A 19,475-nucleotide genomic window follows, 5' to 3' on the forward strand; every position below is an offset into this window, starting at 1 on the left:
CAGCAGCCCCAGTCAGGGGCTTATAGATAAAACTGCCATCTCCCTGGGACAGAGCACCTGGGGGAAGGGTGCTATGGGTGGCTATTGGTGCAGCTTCAGCAGACTTAAACATTCCTGCCTGCTGGCTCTGAAGAGAGCAGCAGATCTCCCAGGACATTGCTCGAGCTCTGCTAAGGGACAGACTGCCTCCTCAAGTGGGTCTCTGACCCCCATGTCTCCTGACTGGGAAACACCTCCCAGCAGGAATCGACAGACAACTCACACAGGAGAGCTCCAGCTGCCGTCTGGTGGGTGCCCCTCTGGGACAAAGCTTCCAGAGGAAGGAACAGGCAGCAATCTTTGTTGTTCTGCAACCTCTGCTGGTGATATCCAGACAAACAGGGTCTGGAGTGGACCTCCAGCAAATTCCAGCAGACCTGCAGCAGAGGGGCCTGACTGTTAGAAGGAGAACTAACAAACAGAAATGAATAGCATCAATATCAACAAAAAGGACTTCCACACAGAAACCCCATTTGAAGGTCACCAACATCGAAGACCAAAGGTAGATAAATCCATGAAGATGAGGAAAAACCAGCGCAAAAAGGCTGACAATTCCAAAAACCAGAATGCCTTTTCTCTTCCAAAAAATCACAACTCCTCGCCAGCAAGGGAGCAAAACTGGACAGAGAATGAGTTTGATGAATTGACAGAAGTAGGCTTCAGAAGGTGGGTAATAATAAACTCCTCCAAGCCAAAGGACCATGTTCTAACCCAATGCAAGGAAGCTAAAAACCTTGAAAAAAGGTTAGAGGAATTGCTACCTAAAATAAGCAGTTTAGAGAAGAACATAAATGACCTGATGGAGCTGAAAAACACAGCACAAGAACTTCGTGAAGCATACACAAGTATCAACAGCCAAAGCAGAAGAAAGGATATCAGAGATTGAAGATCACCTTTATGAAATAAAGTGTGAAGACAAGATTAGAGAAAAAAGAATGAAAAGAAACGAACAAAGCCTCCAAGAAATAGGGGACTATGTGAAAAGACCAAACCTATGTTTGATTGTCCCTGTACCTGAAAGTGACAGGGAGAATTGAACCAATTTGGAAAACACTCTTCAGGATATTATTCAGGAGAACTTCCCCAACCTAGCACGACAGGCCAACATTCCAATTCAGGAAATACAGAGAACACCACAAAGATACTCCTCAAGAAGAGCAACCCCAAGACACATAATCGTGAGATTCACCAAGGTTGAAATGAAGGAAAAAATGTTAAGAGCAGCCAGAGAGAAAGGTCGGGTTACCTACAAAGGGAAGCCCATCAGACTAATAGTGGATCTCTCTGCAGAAACCCTACAGGCCAGAAAAGAGTGGGGGCCAATATTCAACATTCTTAAAGAAAGGAATTTTCAACCCAGAATTTTGTATCCAGCCAAACTAAGCTTCATAAGTGAAGGAGAAATAAAATCCTTTACAGATAAGCAAATGTTGAGAGATTTTGTCACCACCAGGCCTGCATTACAAGAGCTCCTGAAGGAAGCACTAAATATGGAAAGGAAAAATTGGTCCCAGCCACTGCAAAAACATATCAAATTGTAAAGACCATCGACAATATGAAGAAACTAATGGGCATCAACTAATGGGCAAACTAACTGGCTAGCATCATAATGACAGGGTCAGATTCACATATAACAATATTAACCTTAAAAGTAAACGGGCTAAGTGCCACAATTAAAAGACACAGACTGGCAAGTTGGATAAAGAGTCAAGACCCATCAGTGTGCTGTATTCAGGAGACTCATCTCACATGCAAAGACACGTGCTCTAAATAAAGGAATGGAGGAAGATTTACCAAGCAAATGGAAAGCAAAAAAAAAAAAACAACAACAACAACAAAAAAAGCAGGGGTTGCAATCCTAGTCTCTGATAAAACAGACTTTAAACCAACGAAGATCAAAAAAGACAAGAAGGGCATTACATAATGGTAAAGGGATCAATGCAACAAGAAGAGCTAACTATCCTAAGTATGTATGCACCCAATACAGGAGCACCCAGATTCATAAAGCAAGTCCTTGGAGACCTACAAAGAGACTTAGACTCCCACACAATAATAGTGGGAGACTTTAACACCCCACTGTCAATATTTGACAGATCAATGAGACAGAAAATTAACAAGGATATTCAGGACTTGAACTCAGCTCTGGACCAAGCAGACCTAATAGACATCTACAGAACTCTCCACCCCAAATCAACAGAATAGACATTCTTCTTAGCACCACATCACACTTATTCTAAAACTAACCACATGATTGGGAGTAAAACACTCCTCAACAAATGCAAAACAATGGAAATCATAACACAGTCTCTGAGACCTCAGTGCAATCAAATTAGAACTCAGGATTAAGAAACTCACTCAAACCTGCACAACTGCATGGAAACTGAACCACCTGTTCCTGAATGAATACTGGGAAAATAATGAAATTAAGGCAGAAACAAAGAAGTTCTTTGAAACCAATGAGAACCAAGACACAACATACCCAAATCTCTGGGACACAGCTAAAGCAATGTTTAGAGGGAAGTTTATAGCACTAAATGCCCACAGGAGAAAGCAGAAAAGATGTAAAATTGACACCCTAACATCACAATTAAAAGAACTAGAGAAGCAAGAGCAAACTAATTCAAAAGCTAGCAGAAGATAAGAAATAACTAAGGTCAGAGCAGAACTGAAGGAGAGAGAAACACGAAAAACCCTTCAAAAAATCAATGAATCCAGGAGCTGGTTTTTTGAAAAGATTAACAAAATACATAGACCACTAGCCAGGCTAATAAAGAAGAAAAGAGAGAAGAATCAAATAGACACAATAAAAAAATGCTAAAGGGGATATCACCACTGATCCCACAGAAATACAAACTACCATCAGAGAATACTATAAACATCTCTATGCAAGTAATCTAGAAAATCTAGAAGAAATGGATAAATTCCTGGACACATACACCCTCCCAAGAGTAAACCAGGAAGAAGTCGAATCCCTGAATAGACCAATAACAAGTTCTGAAATTGAGGCAGTAATTAATAGCGTACCAACCAAAAAAATCCCAGGAGCAGATGGATTCACAGCTGAATTCTGCCAGAGGTACAAGGAGGAGCTGGTACTATTCCTTCTGAAACTATTCCAAGCAGTAGAAAAAAAGAGAGTCCTCCTTAACTCATTTTATAAGCCAAGCATCATCCTGATACCATAACCTGCCACACACAACAAAAAAAGAAAATTTCGGCCAATATCTTTGATGAATATCGATGTGAAAACCCTCAATAAAATACTGGCAAACTGAATCCATAGCACATCAAAAAGCTTATCCACCACAAACAAGTCGGCTTCATCCCTGGGATGCAAGGCTGGTTCAACATATGCAAATCAATAAATGTAATCCATCACATAAACAGAACCAAAGATAAAAACCACATGATTATGTCAATAGATGCAGAAAAGGCCATTGATGAAATTCAACACTGCTTCATGCTAAAAACTCTCAATAAACTTCATATTGATGGAACGTATCTCAAAATAATAAGAGCTATTTATGGCAGACCCACAGCCAATATCATACTGAATCAGCAAAAGCTGGAAGCATTCCCTTTGAAAACTGGCACAAGACAAGGATGCCCTCTCTCACCACTCCTATTCAACATAGTATTGGAAGTTCTGTTCAGGGCAGTTAGAAAAAAGGAAGAAATAAAGCGTATTCAAATAGGAAGAGAGGAAATTAAATTGTCTCTGTTTGCAGAGACAATGATTGTCTATTTAGAAAACCCCATTATCTCAGCCCAAAATCTCCTTAAGCTGATAAGCAACTTCAGCAAAGTCTCAGGATACAAAATTAATGTGCAGAAATCACAAGTATTCCTATACAACAATAATAGACAAACAGAGAGCCAAATCATGAGTGAACTCCCATTCACAAATGCTACAAAGAGAATAAAATACCTGGGCATACAACATACAAGGGATGTGAAGGACATCTTCAAGAACTACAAACTTCACTGCTCAAGGAAATAAAGAGGACACAAACAAATGGAAGAACATTCCATGTTCATGGATAGGAAGAATCAATCTTGTGAAAATGGCCGTACCACTCAAAGTAATTTATAGATTCAATGCTATCCCTATCAAGCTACCATTGACTTCCTTTATAAAATTAGAAAAAACTACTTTAAATTTCATATGGAACCAAAAAAGCCCATATAGCCAAGACAATCCTAAGCAAAAAGAACAAAGCTGGAGGCATCATGCTACCTGACTTCAAACTATACTACAAGGCTACAATAACCAAAACAGCATGGTATTGGTACCAAAACAGATATATTGACCAATGGAACAGAAGAGAGCCCTCAGAAATAATGCCACACATCTACAACCATCTCATCTTTGACAAAGATGAGACAAAGGATTCCCTGTTTAATAAATGGTGTTGGGAAAACTGGCTAGCCATGTGCAGAAAACTGAAACTGGACCCCTTTCTTACACCTTATACAAAAATTAACTCAAGATGGATTAAAGAGTTAAATGTAAGACCTAAAGCCATGAAAACCCTAGAAGAAAACCTAGGCAGTACCATTCAGGACATAGGCATGGGCAAAGACTTCATGACCAAAACACCAAAAGCAATGGTAACAAAAGCCAAAATTGACAAATGGGATCTAATTAAACTAAAGAGCTTCTGCACAGCAAAAGCAACTATCATCAGAGTGAACAGGCAACCTACAGAATGGGAGAAAATTTTTGCGATCTATCCATCTGACAAAGGGCTAAAGTCCAGAATCTACAAGGAACAGGAAAAAAGCAAACAACTCCATCAAAAAGTGGGTGAAGGATATGAACTGACACTTCTCAAAAGAAGACATTTATGTGGCCAACAAGCATATGAACAAAAGCTCATCATCAGCAGTCATTAATGAAATGCAAATCAAAACCACAATGAGACACCATCTCACGGCAGTTAGAATGGCGATTATTAAAACGTCAGGAAACAACAGATGCTGGAGAGGATGTGGAGAATAGGAATGCTTTTACACTGTTGGTGGGAGTGTAAATTAGTTCAACCATTGTGGAAGACAGTGTGGCGATTCCTCAAGGATCTAGAACCAGAAATACCATTTGACCCAGCAAGCCCATTACTGGGTATATACCCAAAGGATTATAAATAATTCTAATATAAAGACACATGCACACATATGCTTATTGCAGCAGTATTTACAATAGCAAAGACTTGGAACCCACCCAAATGCGCATCAATGATAGACAGGATAAAGAAAATGTGGCACATATATACCATCGAATACTATGCAGCCATGAACAAGGATGAGTTCATGTCCTTTGCAGGGACATGGATGAAGCTGGAAACCATCATTTTCAGCAAACTAACACAGGAACAGAAAACCAAACACCGCATGTTCTCACTCATAAGTGGGAACTGAACAATGAGAACACATGGACACAGGGAGGGGAACATCACACATCGGGGCCTGTCGGGGTTGGGGGTTAGAGGAGGGATAGCATTAGGAGAAATACTTAACATAGATGATGGGTTGATGGGTGCAGCAAACCACCATGGCACGTGTATACCTATGTAACAAACCTGCATGTTCTGCACATGTATCCCAATACTTAAAGTATAATACTTTTAAAAAATGGTGAAGACAAGCCTTTTTTTAGGACTGTTGCCATAATGACCTTGTAGACTGATTTGAAATATAGTGTATCAGCTTTGGCAACATAGGGAAACCCTGTGTCCATAAAAAATTTAAAAATTACCTGGGTGTGGTGATGTCAACCTGTGGTCCCAGCTGGTTGGGAGGCTGAAGTGGGAGGATTGTTTGAGCCTAGGAGGTTGAGACTGCAGTGAGCTTTGATTGTACCACTGCACTTCAGCCTGGTGACAGATCAAGACCTTGTCTAAAAAAAAACAAAAAGGAAAGAATATAGCCTACATATACAACCAATTCAAAATATAGTGAATCTTGGCCAGGATCTGTGGTTCACACCTATAATCCCAACACTTTGGGAGGCTGAGATGAGAGGATCACTTGAGACCAGGATTTCAAGACCAGCCTAGGCAACATAGTGACACCCTGTTTCCAAAAATTAGCCAAGTGTGGTGGTGGGCACCTGTAGTCCTGGTTACTAGGGAGGCTGAGGTGGGTGGATCACTTGGGCCCGGGAGATTGAGGCTGCATTGAGCTATGATTGTACCATTTTACTCCATCCTGAGTGACAGAGAGAGGCCTGTTCTCAAATAAATAAGTAAATAAATAAAAAGAATGAAATATAGTGAATTTCATTATGTAATGCATCGGTTTTTAAAATTTAATGACATCTGATTATGATTCTTTGAATACTTTCACTGCTTAAGCTGCTGGGTTGGGTTTTTGTTTTTGTTTTTGTTTTTGTGTTTTTGAGACGGAGTCTTGCTCTGTCATCCAGGCTGGAGTGCAGTGGCGCGATCTCGGCTCACTGCAACCTCCGCAGGTTGGGTTTTTTCACTCTCAGGTATAATAGATCAAGGAGTCACCTTACACTCTTTATGTTTAAGGATTTCTGATTTTTGAAACAGGTTGCACAAGAAACATGTATAAGATTAAATATTCTGTAAAAGGTTTCCCTTTATGTTTCAATAGCTTTCTTCTTTAAAAGACGTATTTTTTCCACAATAAGACACCGTGTTCTTTTACTATAAAATTGATCAAAGAGGAATTGATTAAAACTTTAAAGAATTCTCTCATTAAAAGTTTTGAAGGCCATAATTGAAATTGTACATAACATTGAGAACAGGGGATATGCAAAAAAAAAAAAAGAAAAAAATCAGATGAGAGAGTATGTGAGACTTAAAACAGAAATAAATTCATTTAAGTTCAAAAGAAAGTGTGAGCCAGGCATAGTGGTACACTCCTGTAGTCGAAGCTACTCTAGAGGCTGAGACAAGAGGATCACTTAAGGCCATAGGAGTTTGGGGCTTCATTGCTCTTTGATGACACCTATGAATAGCCACAGCACTCCAGCCTGGGCAACATAACGAGACACTGTCTCTTAAAAGAAGAAAGAAAGAAAAAAGTATGGGACATTGATATTTTAAAATTTAAAAAGAATTATTCTAAACTTACTTCAGTCATTTTGCATGCAGCAAATGTTTGCCATGGTGAAATGTGACTTCCATCTCTTAATTTACACTTATGAAAAAAGCAGTTTTCTCATTTGGGATTCTTTTGATGCTCATTATGATAAAATTTTCTATTTAGGTATAGAAACAAACCTTTTTCAATTTGAGAAATGAACATTTGTAATTTATGTTGACAGAATATATTTATTTTCTATAAAAATATCTTTTAGCCTAAGGAGAAAAAATCTTAAATTCTAGACTAGTATTACCATAAGTCTATCGGTATCATTTCGAAGTGATTTACCTTCCTTTCATTATTGTAAACACTTAATACTGTATGTTACTTTTTACCGGAATGTGAGTCATCTACCCAAGTTCAAAGAGTTGAACCAACTTTTATAGAGTTGGATGGGAGTAGAAGAGGAAAGATTTAAAGGGTGATGAATGATGATTAGAGCAAAGTAAAAGTTGATGGGAATGGTGGTTGAAGCAGGTTCAAACAAGTAGGGAAAGGAAATCAAGAGGAGTGAAAATGTTATTGTGGTAAGATTTAAAACTTGAATAAGCATATTTATCTGTGCATACACTTGAATTGTCCCTTCTTCCTTATCTTTTTTTCCGAACTCTCTTGTTGCTTCTTCATCTCCAACTCTTAGAATCGTATCACGTCTTTTCTATGGAGTCTCCTTAATCTCATCAGTTCCTTTTCTGTACTTCCACAGTACTTAGTTTGCCTTTTAAGACATATACGTGCAATTCAATTAAGAATGAAAAACAAGGCCATGTGTGGTGGCTCATGCATGTAATCCTAGCACTTTGGGAGGCCAAGGCGGGCAGACCTCTTGAGGTCAGGAGTTTGAAACCAGCCTGGCCAACATGGTGAAACTCTGTCTCTACTAAAAGTACAAAATGTTATCCAGGTGTGGTGGCTCACACCTGTAATCCCAGCTACTCAGAAGGCTAAGGCAGGAGAATCGCTTGAACCTGGGAAGCAGAGGTTGCAGTGACGGAGATCATGCCACTGCACTCCAGCCTGGGTGACAGAGCAAGACTCTGTCTCAAAAAAAAAGAAAAAAAAAAAGAATACAAAACAAAGAAATAATTGCAATACAAGATATAACAACAGCTATTAGTAACACATAGACATGAGAATCTACGAATTTAGTAAAGAGCTTCTTGAGGAGATGATGTGTAATGAAGGCTAGCCTTTACAGTTGAATACAAATTTTAAATTTCAGGTCTTGAAGGCTAGAGCCATTCCTGGTAATAATGTCCCATTAATATAGTCATGCTGCCTTTCTCATCCAAAAACACAGAAAACTATTTGAGTGACTATTTTCTCCATTCTCTCAAGGATGCTATGTAACCTAGTCCTACTCTGAATTCCTGGAAGATGTTAATTCTTCACATACAATATATGCCTTGTGGCATAAAGGCTGAATTTGGTCATAAAACCTTAGCTGGGTAAGGCTAGGTGGGTTGTAGCTTTCAAAAATTTTTCACCTAGTCTAGACGCTGCAAAGTGTAATGAAAGGACCAATTTCACTAGGTGTTAAGTGACTTGGATTCTAATCCAAGTTACTAAAAATTAATGTGCGTCTCCTGAGCCCCACCTACTCAGGAGGCAGAGGTAGGAGGATCTCTTGAGCCCAGGAATTCCAGTTTAGCCTGGCAATATAGAGAGACCTCAACTCTTAAAGGAAAAAAAAAATGACATGACCTTGAGCAAATAATTTAGCTTCTCTGTTGTATATTTGTAAAAGGAGAGTATTAAATTAGACCTATAGAATTCTTTTCAGCTCTTAGCTTTCTATCTAATTCAGTCTCCCCACTAATTTTCAATGACAGAAAGAACATATATTATTGTTTCAATTTTACAGACCAAGAAACTAAAATTCAGAGAAGTTGTGACTTGCTTAGGATTACAAAGTGATTATTGGTGGAGAATGATGAAGTCAAAACTAAAAACTGGGTCCTCACAAGAAGTACCCAACCCAGTTCCTTATACATGTTTGTATAATGAAAGAATACAACTTAGTGAGTGCATGCATAAAGGGATAATAGAAAGCACTGTGACCTAGAGATCCAGAATCCTTGATTTCTAAATTTTGACCTTACCTTGGGCAAACTCTGCCCTGAACTTTAAGATGGATATGACATGCCCTTTTGACCTTATGAAGAGTTTTCAGAATAAAATGAAATGAAAACATATTCTGAATGTAAACCTCTAAAAAGATATTATTATAGATGACATCACCTATAATATCTTAACTTTATACAAATAAAGGTTATGTTGTGGGAAATCATGGAACAATAAGATTTGTTTTGTTTTCTTGACCAGATAGGATGCCTGTGCTCTGTCAGATAAAGAAGTGATCATGTGATGCATTTGGTATGCCTTTTTTAGCACTGCTAATGTACAGCCAATTTAAATCAAATAGACATAGGCTTTGCTTATAAAAACCACATATATTTCTAAGTTAGTTTGCTTGGTGGTTAACACATTGCATATTGCATTAGTCTTAATATCCTCTAATGTTGGAGCTAGCACTGGATCCTAGAAATTCAGAATAAAAGTCCACCTTACCCCTGTTACAACTAGCCATTCATCTTCTTTGGTATATAGTTTAGCTCTCCTTCCAGTCACTCAAGTACAACTTAGGAAACTAAAACCATAGCTGATTATTGCTGGAGCAGGAACTCGAATCCTAGTTTCTTGACTTCTAGTCAAATGTTCTCGTTGTAACAGGTAGCTTTCACCCTTTTTTTCTTACTGATGTTGTGCTAGTTCGTTCTTGCATTGCTGTAAAGAAATACCTGAGACTGGGTAATTTGTAAAGAAAAGAGTAGGGTTTAGTTGGCTCACGGTTCTTCAGGCTGTACAGGAAGCATGGCACCAGCTTCTCCTCAGCTTCTGGTGAGTCCTGAGGAAGCTTATATTAATGGCAGAAGTCGGAGGGGAAACAGGCATGTCACGTGGTGACAATAGGAGCAAGAGGAAGGAGGAGGTCCCATACCCTTTTTAAACAAGCAGATCTCTTGTGAACTAACTGAGCGAGAGCTCAGTTATCACCAAGGGGGTGGTGCTAAACCATTCATGAGGGATCCACCCCCCTGATGTAGTCATCTTCTACCAAACCTCACCTCCAGCATTGGGGATCACATTTCAACACGAGATTTGGAAGGGACAAACATTGAAACCATATCAGACATAAAATAGGAAACTTGGTCCATAGCTTAGGTAAATATTAAGTAAAGAACTTTGTCTTTAAATGAGTAAGCTCTGCAGACTTTTTAAAACACTAAATTCTAACATTATGATAGAAATTTAAGATTAAGAGATTTTAGACATTTTCATCCTTCTGTAGATTAAAATCGTATGATGACCATCCTTCATTTTTAGCTTCATCTTTATTTATTTAAAAAGTTTGCATTTGTACATAGTAATGTGCCAAGTTTTATACAAAAGCAGGAAATATCTCTGCTGCTTTCAAATAATTAGAACAAGGGTTTTCTGTGAATAGTAAATTTAACACCTTCCAGCATAGATTATTATCAGAAATTCAAGTACTCTTCAGTTAAAGTAAACACTTATTGACTTGTATCTTTTACCTATTACTGAGGGGTAGAAGTTAAAAAGGATTGGTCTCTCAGGATGCTCCTGGAAGCTGCATGCTTGTGGCTATAAAGCTATTCTCTGATATACCTGAATTCTTTTGCTCCCAGTAGTGAAATTGTGTGTGTATTAAAAGTTTAAGCATTGTTTACTCCCTGATTTATATTTGCTGGTTTTTCATATTATTGTAATGTTATAAAATGGAAGTGCAAAAAAGGGTTGTTTTAGTCAAACCAAGTTCGGTGCTTTGAAATGACTCAGAGGCAAGTTGCAGAAAATATTGTAGACTTAGATGTAGAAAAGATATGAGGGGGCAACGTAAGAAACTAGAAAGGATTGCTAGGTGCAGTGACACATGCCTGTAGTCCCAGCTACTCTGTAGGCTGAGGTGGGAAGATCACTGGAGCCCAGGAGTTCTGGGCTGTGCGCTATGCTGATTAGGTGTCCACACTAAGTTCTGCATCAATATGGTGACCTCCTGGGAGCAGGGGACTACCAGGTTGCCCAAGGAGGGGCGAACCCACCCAGGTCAGAAAGTAGAAGGATTGTGTCTCTAGGCCTCAGACTCCTTTGCATTTTTCTGTCCTCACCCTGCACATAGTGAAAATCATAAACCCACATTATTGGTGTGGTTTATAGAAGAAAAACAACTTAGAACTAAAAAAAAAACAAAAAACCTTGACCTTACGTAAAGAGATTTTCAAATGAATACACTTTTTGTGTTTTTAAAATTAAAATGTTATATGGAATTATATATATTATTTTAAAATGATTTCCTGCTTAGCTTTTTAAATTAACTGGTGCCAATCTCTCAAATAAGACAATTTATGTACCAGTAGTAATCAACTGGAAAATGTAATGAAAAATATTCAATTTACAGCAATAACAAATAGTATAAAATACCTTAGGAATAAGCTTAATAGGCAAAGTGCAGGATGTAGATGAAAACAAAGCAAAAGACTACAAAACTTTAATAAAGGCCATAAGAGAATACTTGAACATGTGTCAGGCAGTTTTCCTGGGACAAATCTATACATTTAATGCCAATCCAGTAAAAATCTCAGTATGTTTTCAGTGCATGTTTTTACAAGTTTGTTCACCTGTAGATACCGTGGGTTATATCACCTAGCAGTTTCATTTCTAAGAAAAAAATCCCCTCCTAATTTGCATTCTCCACACCTTCACCCAAACCAGATTATTATTAGACTTTTAACAGGTCAAAGTAGTATCTTGTTTAGTTTGCATTTCTTTAGTTATAAGGAGTCCAGAAATAATCCCATACCCAGGGGAATTTAATGTAGGATAATTTATCCACTTCAAATCAGTGGAGAAAATTCAGGATAATTCAGTAAATGCTCATGAGTTATCAGGATAGCAATTTGAAAAAAAAGAGGTAGACTTTGATTTATTCTTTATACCAAAATAAATTCTAGCTAGATCAATAATCTCAATAAAAAATGACTCCATTTAAAAAATGACTCCATATAAGTTCTGGAAAAAAATGAGCACGTTAGAAAAATAACAGTAGAGGCCAGGCACTGTGGCTCATGCCTATAATCCCAGCACTTTGGGAGGCGAGACAGGTGGGTCATCTGAGGTCAGGAGTTTGACACCAGCCTAGCCAACGTGGTGAAACCCCGTCTCTACTAAAAATACAAAAATTAGCTGGGCATGGTGGCACGTGCCTGTAGTCCCAGATACTCGGAAGGCTGAGGCAGGAGAATGGCTTGAACCCAGGGGGCGGAGGTTGCAGTGAGCCGAGATTGTGCCACTGCACTCTAGCCTGGGTGACAGAGTGAGTCTCCATCTCAAAAACAAAAAAAAAAAAACAAAAAACAGTAGAGGCCTGCTGTGGCTCACACCTGTAATCCCAGCAAAGAGGCTGAAGCAGAAGGATTGATTTCTGGAGCCCAGGAGTTTGGGGCTGCAGTAGGCCATGCCACTGTACTTCAGCCTGGGTGACAGCCCAACTCTAACAATTAAAATAAAATAATATATTTAAAAATAGCAGTAGAGGCTTTCTAAGTATTATATAAAATCTAGTGTTTAAAAAAAGATAGGTTTGACTAAATAATTTTGTTGCAAGAACAACATAAAGTGGAAAGAAAACATCAGTCCATCATATGAATCATATGAGTTATAACATTTACAGAATAGTTAAATGACAAGTTATGGAAACAAGTCTGTTAGAACAAACTAACAAAAAATAACAACCCATTCAAAAAGGTGGGAGATGCATCTAAACAAGCATAACATTTTGTCCTTAACTTAAAAGTGGTTCTCAGTTTTAGGTACCCAAATTTAATATTTGTATTTTTTTTAAGTTTTGGCCTTCAAAATAAAAATGACTATACATTTGATTAGACTTCTTTCTTTTCTTTTTATTATAGATGATTGATTTTTAAGGACTAGTGCTATGAACATTAAAGCAAGTATGCTTAAAACCAAAAACATATTTTGACTTTAGGCATTTATGCAGATAAATGTTTCGCTCTTAACCCACTTGGAATTCAAAGAAAGAGACTAGCTCTTTAACAGATACTGATACTCAAAGGTAAGGAAGAATTATTGGTATGATTCTAAGCCACTAGTCATCTATTCCCAGAGCAAAATTTCTGTGGTTACTTTTTTTTATTGGTTTTCTAGTGTGCTTGCTTTAATCAACTGTTTTCACATGTTTGGAAAATTTGAGGGTTTCCTGTCTATACTAGAAGATACGAGCACTACTCCAGAAAGGTTAGAAACAAAAGACCAAAGGACGGCTTCTACAAAAGGCTCCCTGTTAAAGCCCAGCCGTTTGTTGTTGTTTTAGTTAAACAGAAGTGGACTATTTCAACCTAACCGAAAAAGATTGCTGGATTTTTGCCCTGGCCATATAAATAGGAAATTAAGACAGGCATATTAAAATTTTTTCCTGCTTATGTTGTCTTAATCTCTGGGTCAACTGATACTTATTTTTTTTTTTCCAGTAGCAAAATATTTATTGAGTGTAACTGTGTACCAGGTGCTTTTCTAGGTGCTGGGAATATAGCAGTGAATAAAACAAAATCCCTGAGCTTATATTTTATTTGGAGAAGACAATCAATAAATAAACAATTATACAACTGGTCATATGGTGATAAGTTCTCTGAAGAAAAATAATTTAGGAGGAAAAAGGGGGTGGGCTTTTACTGTTCTACATAGAGGTCAAAGAAGGCCTTGCTAATAAGGGGACATTTGAACAGAGACTTGAAAGAAGTGAAGGAATGAATCATGTGGTTGTCTCAGGGAATTAACCTTTAACTGATCAACATCTTTAAAAGGCCTTCTCCAATCTGTATTTCCAGCTCACCTCCCAGAAATTCACTCACCATGTTCATGTCCCCAAGATCTTTGGGGCAATTAGAAATTTCTAAACAGTATTTCAACTTGGTAAGATTCTACATTTCTGCTTCTGATTCTTATTTTTCATGGCACCTCATAAAATAGGAATGCATGTTTTTTTTGTTTTTTTTTTTTGTTTTTTTTTAGGCTACTTGCCAGTGTTCTGAAACTAAATACTTCTCAGAGAGTAGCTGTCTCTCATTAAAGAGCCCCAGATCAACAGTTCCATTTCAGTCACATTCCACCCTGACTTGTCTCTTCTCACCATTCGGTGATTAGGTTCATGTCTTTTACTCTTTAATGCTTTGGTTAGCATCCTGTTTACCTCAAGAGACTGAACTTTCTTCTCCTGAATTTAATTTCCCTGATAGCAGGGACATCTGACAGCCTATGTCAACTGTCTTCCTTGACTTCTGTCAATTATTTGTCCTAACTATGCTTGAGTGAGCATACAGGAATATAAAATTTTATTTCCTTGGAATAAAATTTTAATTTATAATATAGGAGAGATATTACTATTAAGGCTCTTAAAAAGCAATTATAAGAGACAGAATAAAATTAAAAGGAAAAAAGATAGCATAACCCTACAACTCTAATAAATCTGCTGTTTATGATTTTCCAGATTTAATTTCAGTCTTTGCTATTATGCTTATATAGTTGAAATCAGAGAATATCTTTAAGATTTGGAACGGAATACTGCTCTTTCTTTTTATGTGCTCTTAGATAAGAACTCTTTCTACTGTGTCTTATAAACTCTGTCATACCATAAGTTTCTCAAAGTGATTTTAACCACTGTACATTTTAAACAATATGAGAAATAAATTAATTTCTGATATGAACATACATGTAAGCTACTAAACCTCAGTATTATGAAATATCTAAAACGTGACTTATTAGAAATAGATTCTTTTAGATGTTAATTTTTTTTCAAAAAGATACATATGTACTTTTCTATTTATGAGTATACCTGGGTAAATATAGAACATAGGAAAATGTACTTTGATGTTTTAAAACATTTAAAATTATTTAAATATACCACTAACTCTAAATTTTAAAACTATCTTTGATTAGAAGCATTAAAATTCTTATTTAAGATGTATACTATTTGAAGAAGAGAATTGGGATTCTGTTGCCTTGCTTTGTAACTTAAAAGAGCTTTTTCAGGGACTCCCTCAGAGTACCTGCTGGAGATGAATCTGTAAAAAATTTTTGTTCAGAGAATTTCTGCCACTGAATAAGTCTTAAATAAGTATGCCACATAGGATAGACTGTATTTAAATGAAACCATTTTTTATAACTTACACCAAATACTATGACAAAAGCATAATTGTTTCTTGATAAAACTGTTCCACTGTTTTGTTTTACTGTTAACAAAAATGCATTTTTTTTTTTTTTTACCTTTAGTAGGTATGCATTGTATTACAAAACAATGATATCTTTTGGAAAACTTTCAGTTAAACTAGACAAATAAGGACTTTGGCTTATTCAGATTTATTCCATTCATCATCTTTGAATTAGTTTCTTCTTGAGAAGAAGCATATCTTACAACTTTTGTCTTTATTACCTCAATATTTTTTATTTATATGTATATACATATATACTTTTTTTCAGATAGGGTCTTGCTATGTTGCCCAGGCTGGTCTTGAACTCCTGGACTCAAGTTATTCTCCTGCCTCAGCCTCCCAAAGTGCTGGGATTATAGGCATGAGCCACTGTGCCTGGCCTCAATATTTATTTAAAGGTTACAAGAATATATGTTCTTAAAATGTTGAGAATTAAAATAAATAATTTCTCCAATCATAATAGCTTTGTATTTTATTATATTATAAATTGAAACATTGAAGTTTTAAAATTCTTCTTCAATGAGCCAGGGCTGGTGGCTCATGCCTGTAATCCTTACACTTTGGGAGGCTGAGGCAGGAGGATCAGTTGAGGCCAGTAGTTTGAGAACGGCCTGGACAACATAGTGAGAATCTCTCTCCATTTAATAAATAAATAAATAAATAAATAAAATTATTCTTCAGTGAATCTGTTTTTGGATTCAGTCTTGATAATAAAAACGGAGAAAAAAATTTTTAACAGATAGATTATTTCAATATTGCTCTGTCAGCAATATCTGGAAATAGCATTAGTCATTTTTCTTCAGGTGCTTTTATCCAACAAGCCTAAGACTCCTAAGATTCCCTTCCCCATTAAGAAGCTCCAGGCAAGCAAGTGAAACCAGCAGAAGGGACCCAGCCACAAAAAACACCCTGGCCCAGGAAGTCTCTTTAACCCTACAGCCGAGACTCTTTCTCAGCCCAGGAACACCAGGCCTGTAGAGAGACACTATTCAGGGGTTTCCACTATACACCATTCCACCAGGCAGCTTGACCTGGTGAAAATGTGTAGGTCCATGTATCCACCACCACAAGCAATCGCACCCATATCCCTCCAGCCTCTCTACCCCTATCCCTAACACCTGGCCACTGCTAATCTGCCCTTCAATTCTCAAATTTTGTCATTTCAAAAATGTTTTGTAAGTGGAATCAAACAGGATTAGTTTTTTTCTCATTCAGTATAATTTTCTGGAGATCCATTCACGATATTACATGTATCAATAGTTCATACCTTTTTATTGCTGACTAGTATTTTGTAGCATGAATGTACTACAGTTTCTTTGGCCAGACACATGTTGAAGAATATCAGGACAGGTTCTAGTTTTTGGCTATCACAAATAAAGCTGCTATGAACATTTATGTTTAGTATCAGTATGGGTTTTCTTTTCTCTGGGATAAATGCCTAATGAGTAAAATTGAAGAGTTGTATGGTTATTTTGCATTTTCTTTGATAAAAGACTGCAAAAGTATTTTCCAGAGTGGTTGAATCATTTTAAATTTCCGCCAGCAATATACGAGTGAGTGATCCAGTTTCTCTGCATTCTTTCCATCATTTGATGATGTCTTTATTTTTTATTTTAGTCATTCTGATAGTGTAAGGATATCTCAGTGAGGTTATAATTTGCATTTCCCATCAGGATGATAGCTAATTATATTGATTAACCTTTCCCTGTTTATTTGTGACCTGTATTTCCTCTCTGGTGAAATTTCTCTTCATGTCTTTGCTCATTTTCTGATTGGATTGTTTGTTTTTTACCATTGAGTTTTGAGGGTTCTTTATATGTTCTCAATACTAGTCTTTTTTGTTAGATATGTGGTTAGCAAATATTTTCTCTTGGCCTGTAGCTTCTTTCTTCATCTTCTTCACATCATGTTTCTCATCCAAAAGTTTTTAATTTTCATAAAGTCCAGTTTATCACTTTTTCCTTTTATGGATTATGCTTTTGGTGTCAAATCTAAGAACTCCAGATCCTGAAGATTTTCCCTTATACTTAAAAAATTATAGTTTCACATTTTAAGTCCATGATCCATTTTAAGTTTATTTTTGTACAAAGTTTGAGATTTGGGTTGAGGTTTTTTTAGGGGGTGCTGAGTTGGGCACCATGGATGTTCAGTTGTTTCAGCACCATTTGTTTTAAAGGCTATCCTTTTTCTATTGATTTGCTTTTGTATCTTTGTCAAAAAGGGAACAAAGAAAAGATGAGACAAATAGATGTAGAATTTAAACTAATTATATTAATAATTGCATTAAATGTCAGTGCTCTAAGCAGCCCAATTAAAAGGCAGAGATTATCAGAGTGGATGAAAAACAAAACCCAACTCTATGCTATCCAAAAGAAATCTATTGTAAATATAAAGACACGAATATGTTAAAAGGATGAATGAAAAGATTAGGTCCTGGATGGAACTGAGGTTAACTGAGGATAATTTTAAGATTTGTACTATGGGTGATTAGGTGGTTGATAACACAATTAACCAAAGTAGGTATTGAAAGACCATCTCATAGCTGGTTGGTGATGAAGGAAATGAGTTCATGTTAATGTTTGAACCTATTATATTTGAGATGTTTGCCACATATTCATGTGGATATCTTTGGTGTCCAGTTGGAAATATGGATCTAGAACTTGAAAGCGTAGTTTTAGTCAGAAATGTAGACTTAGGAATAATATAGATATAGTTAAAATCATGAGGCCAAGTGCTGTGGCTCATGCTTGTAATCTCAGCACTTTGAGAGGCCAAGGCAGGCGGATCACCTGCGGTCAGAAGTTCGAGACCAGCCTGGCCAACATGGTGAAACCTCATCTCTACTAAAAATACAAAAATTAGCTGAGTGTGGTGGCACATGCCTGTAATCCCAGCTACTCGGGAGGCTGAGGCAGGAGAATCGCTTGAACCCGGGAGACGGAGGTTGCAGTGAGCCGAGATTGCACCACTGCACTCCAGCCTGGGTGACAAGAGCAAGACTCTCTCTTAAAAAAAAAAAAAATCATGATAGTGGCTCAGCCAGCATATGTATTGGCAAGCAGATCTGCAGAAATATTAGTATTAAAGGACCAGCAAGGTAAAATGGAAAAGATCTTCAGAAAGGCCAAGGTCTGCCAAAATCCTTCTATTTTCTATTCTAATTTCCTCTTGCGAGGCAAAACAGTCTTAGAATTTAGCTTAGGGTGGTACAAAAACATTTCCTGTAACGTAGTTCTAATAATATTCCTTAAAATACCCAGAAAACAATAGCAATTTCTGCCTTCCACTTCCTCTATTGTTAATTTTTCTACTAGCACTACTGACTTGTACTTACTTTGATAATCAGAATCTCTTTTAGGAGCACCTTGACTTAATAGCCTTGGAGTCCTTTACTTTCTAGACAAGTTCATGCTTGCCTTAGAAATGTATGTTAGTTATGAAAAGTCATGTAGAACAGACTTATAGCTTCTACTTTTTCTATCAATAGTATTTACCCAGTGAAATTTATACTAATCTTGCTGACAGTGAGAGCCTGGTTTCCTTCACAAGACTAAGTAGCAAAACAGAGTGAAGCGTTGTTCAGAGAGCAATTAGGCTGACAGTTAATTTGAGTAGATAAGTAATAACATGAGTTGAGTACAAGAGAAAACTACTGCCCAAGTCCTGGATAGAAACAATGCTTTAGAAAGAAATATACATATTTTACTTTCAAAAGTTAAGTATTCCATGAAATATTTTCTTTATAGTTAAAAAAGATCAATTGCTATATTAATTATCTGTTAGAACAACTAACATTTATTATCTCACACAATTTCTGAAAGTCGGGAAACTGGGAGTGGCTTTACTGTGTGATTTTGACTCATGTTTCCTCATGAGAGATTCTTAAATTGTCAACCAAGGCTGCAGCTAGTTTAAGGCTTCACTGGGATTGGAGAGTCTACTTCCAAGTTCACTCGTGTGGTTGTTGGCAGGCCTCAGTTCTTTGCTGGCTGATGGCCAGGGGCTTCATTTTTTTTG

At 37.0% G+C, this 19,475-nt stretch overlaps 2 protein-coding genes across 43 annotated transcripts in view; one reads left to right on the forward strand and one right to left on the reverse strand.

Annotated features, from left to right (window-relative positions):
- The window catches only part of RB1 (RB transcriptional corepressor 1), a 170,876-nt gene that overhangs the window by 113,249 nt on the left and 38,152 nt on the right, over window positions 1–19,475 (forward strand). The gene's annotated exons all lie outside the window — the stretch shown is intronic.
- LPAR6 (lysophosphatidic acid receptor 6) overlaps window positions 1–19,475 on the reverse strand; it is an 85,029-nt gene that overhangs the window by 58,503 nt on the left and 7,051 nt on the right. For 15 of the 32 annotated variants that reach the window (XR_010150679.1, XR_008538672.2, XR_010150676.1 and 12 more), the window contains exon 1: window positions 263–2,835. Coding sequence is in view for 6 of the 32 variants with exons in the window: in XM_054664922.2 (XP_054520897.1) it covers window positions 263–742 (480 nt within the window). In the remaining 26 variants the exon portion in view is untranslated. Of the gene's footprint in view, window positions 1–262; window positions 2,836–5,794; window positions 5,936–7,140; window positions 7,268–9,723; window positions 9,940–10,002; window positions 10,053–19,475 lie in introns of those variants that run through there. The other 17 variants (XR_010150686.1, XR_010150680.1, XR_010150683.1 and 14 more) reach the window with 7 other exon arrangements.

This window comes from Pan troglodytes, chromosome 14 (genome assembly GCF_028858775.2).
Source record: "Pan troglodytes isolate AG18354 chromosome 14, NHGRI_mPanTro3-v2.0_pri, whole genome shotgun sequence".
NCBI lineage: Eukaryota > Metazoa > Chordata > Mammalia > Primates > Hominidae > Pan > Pan troglodytes.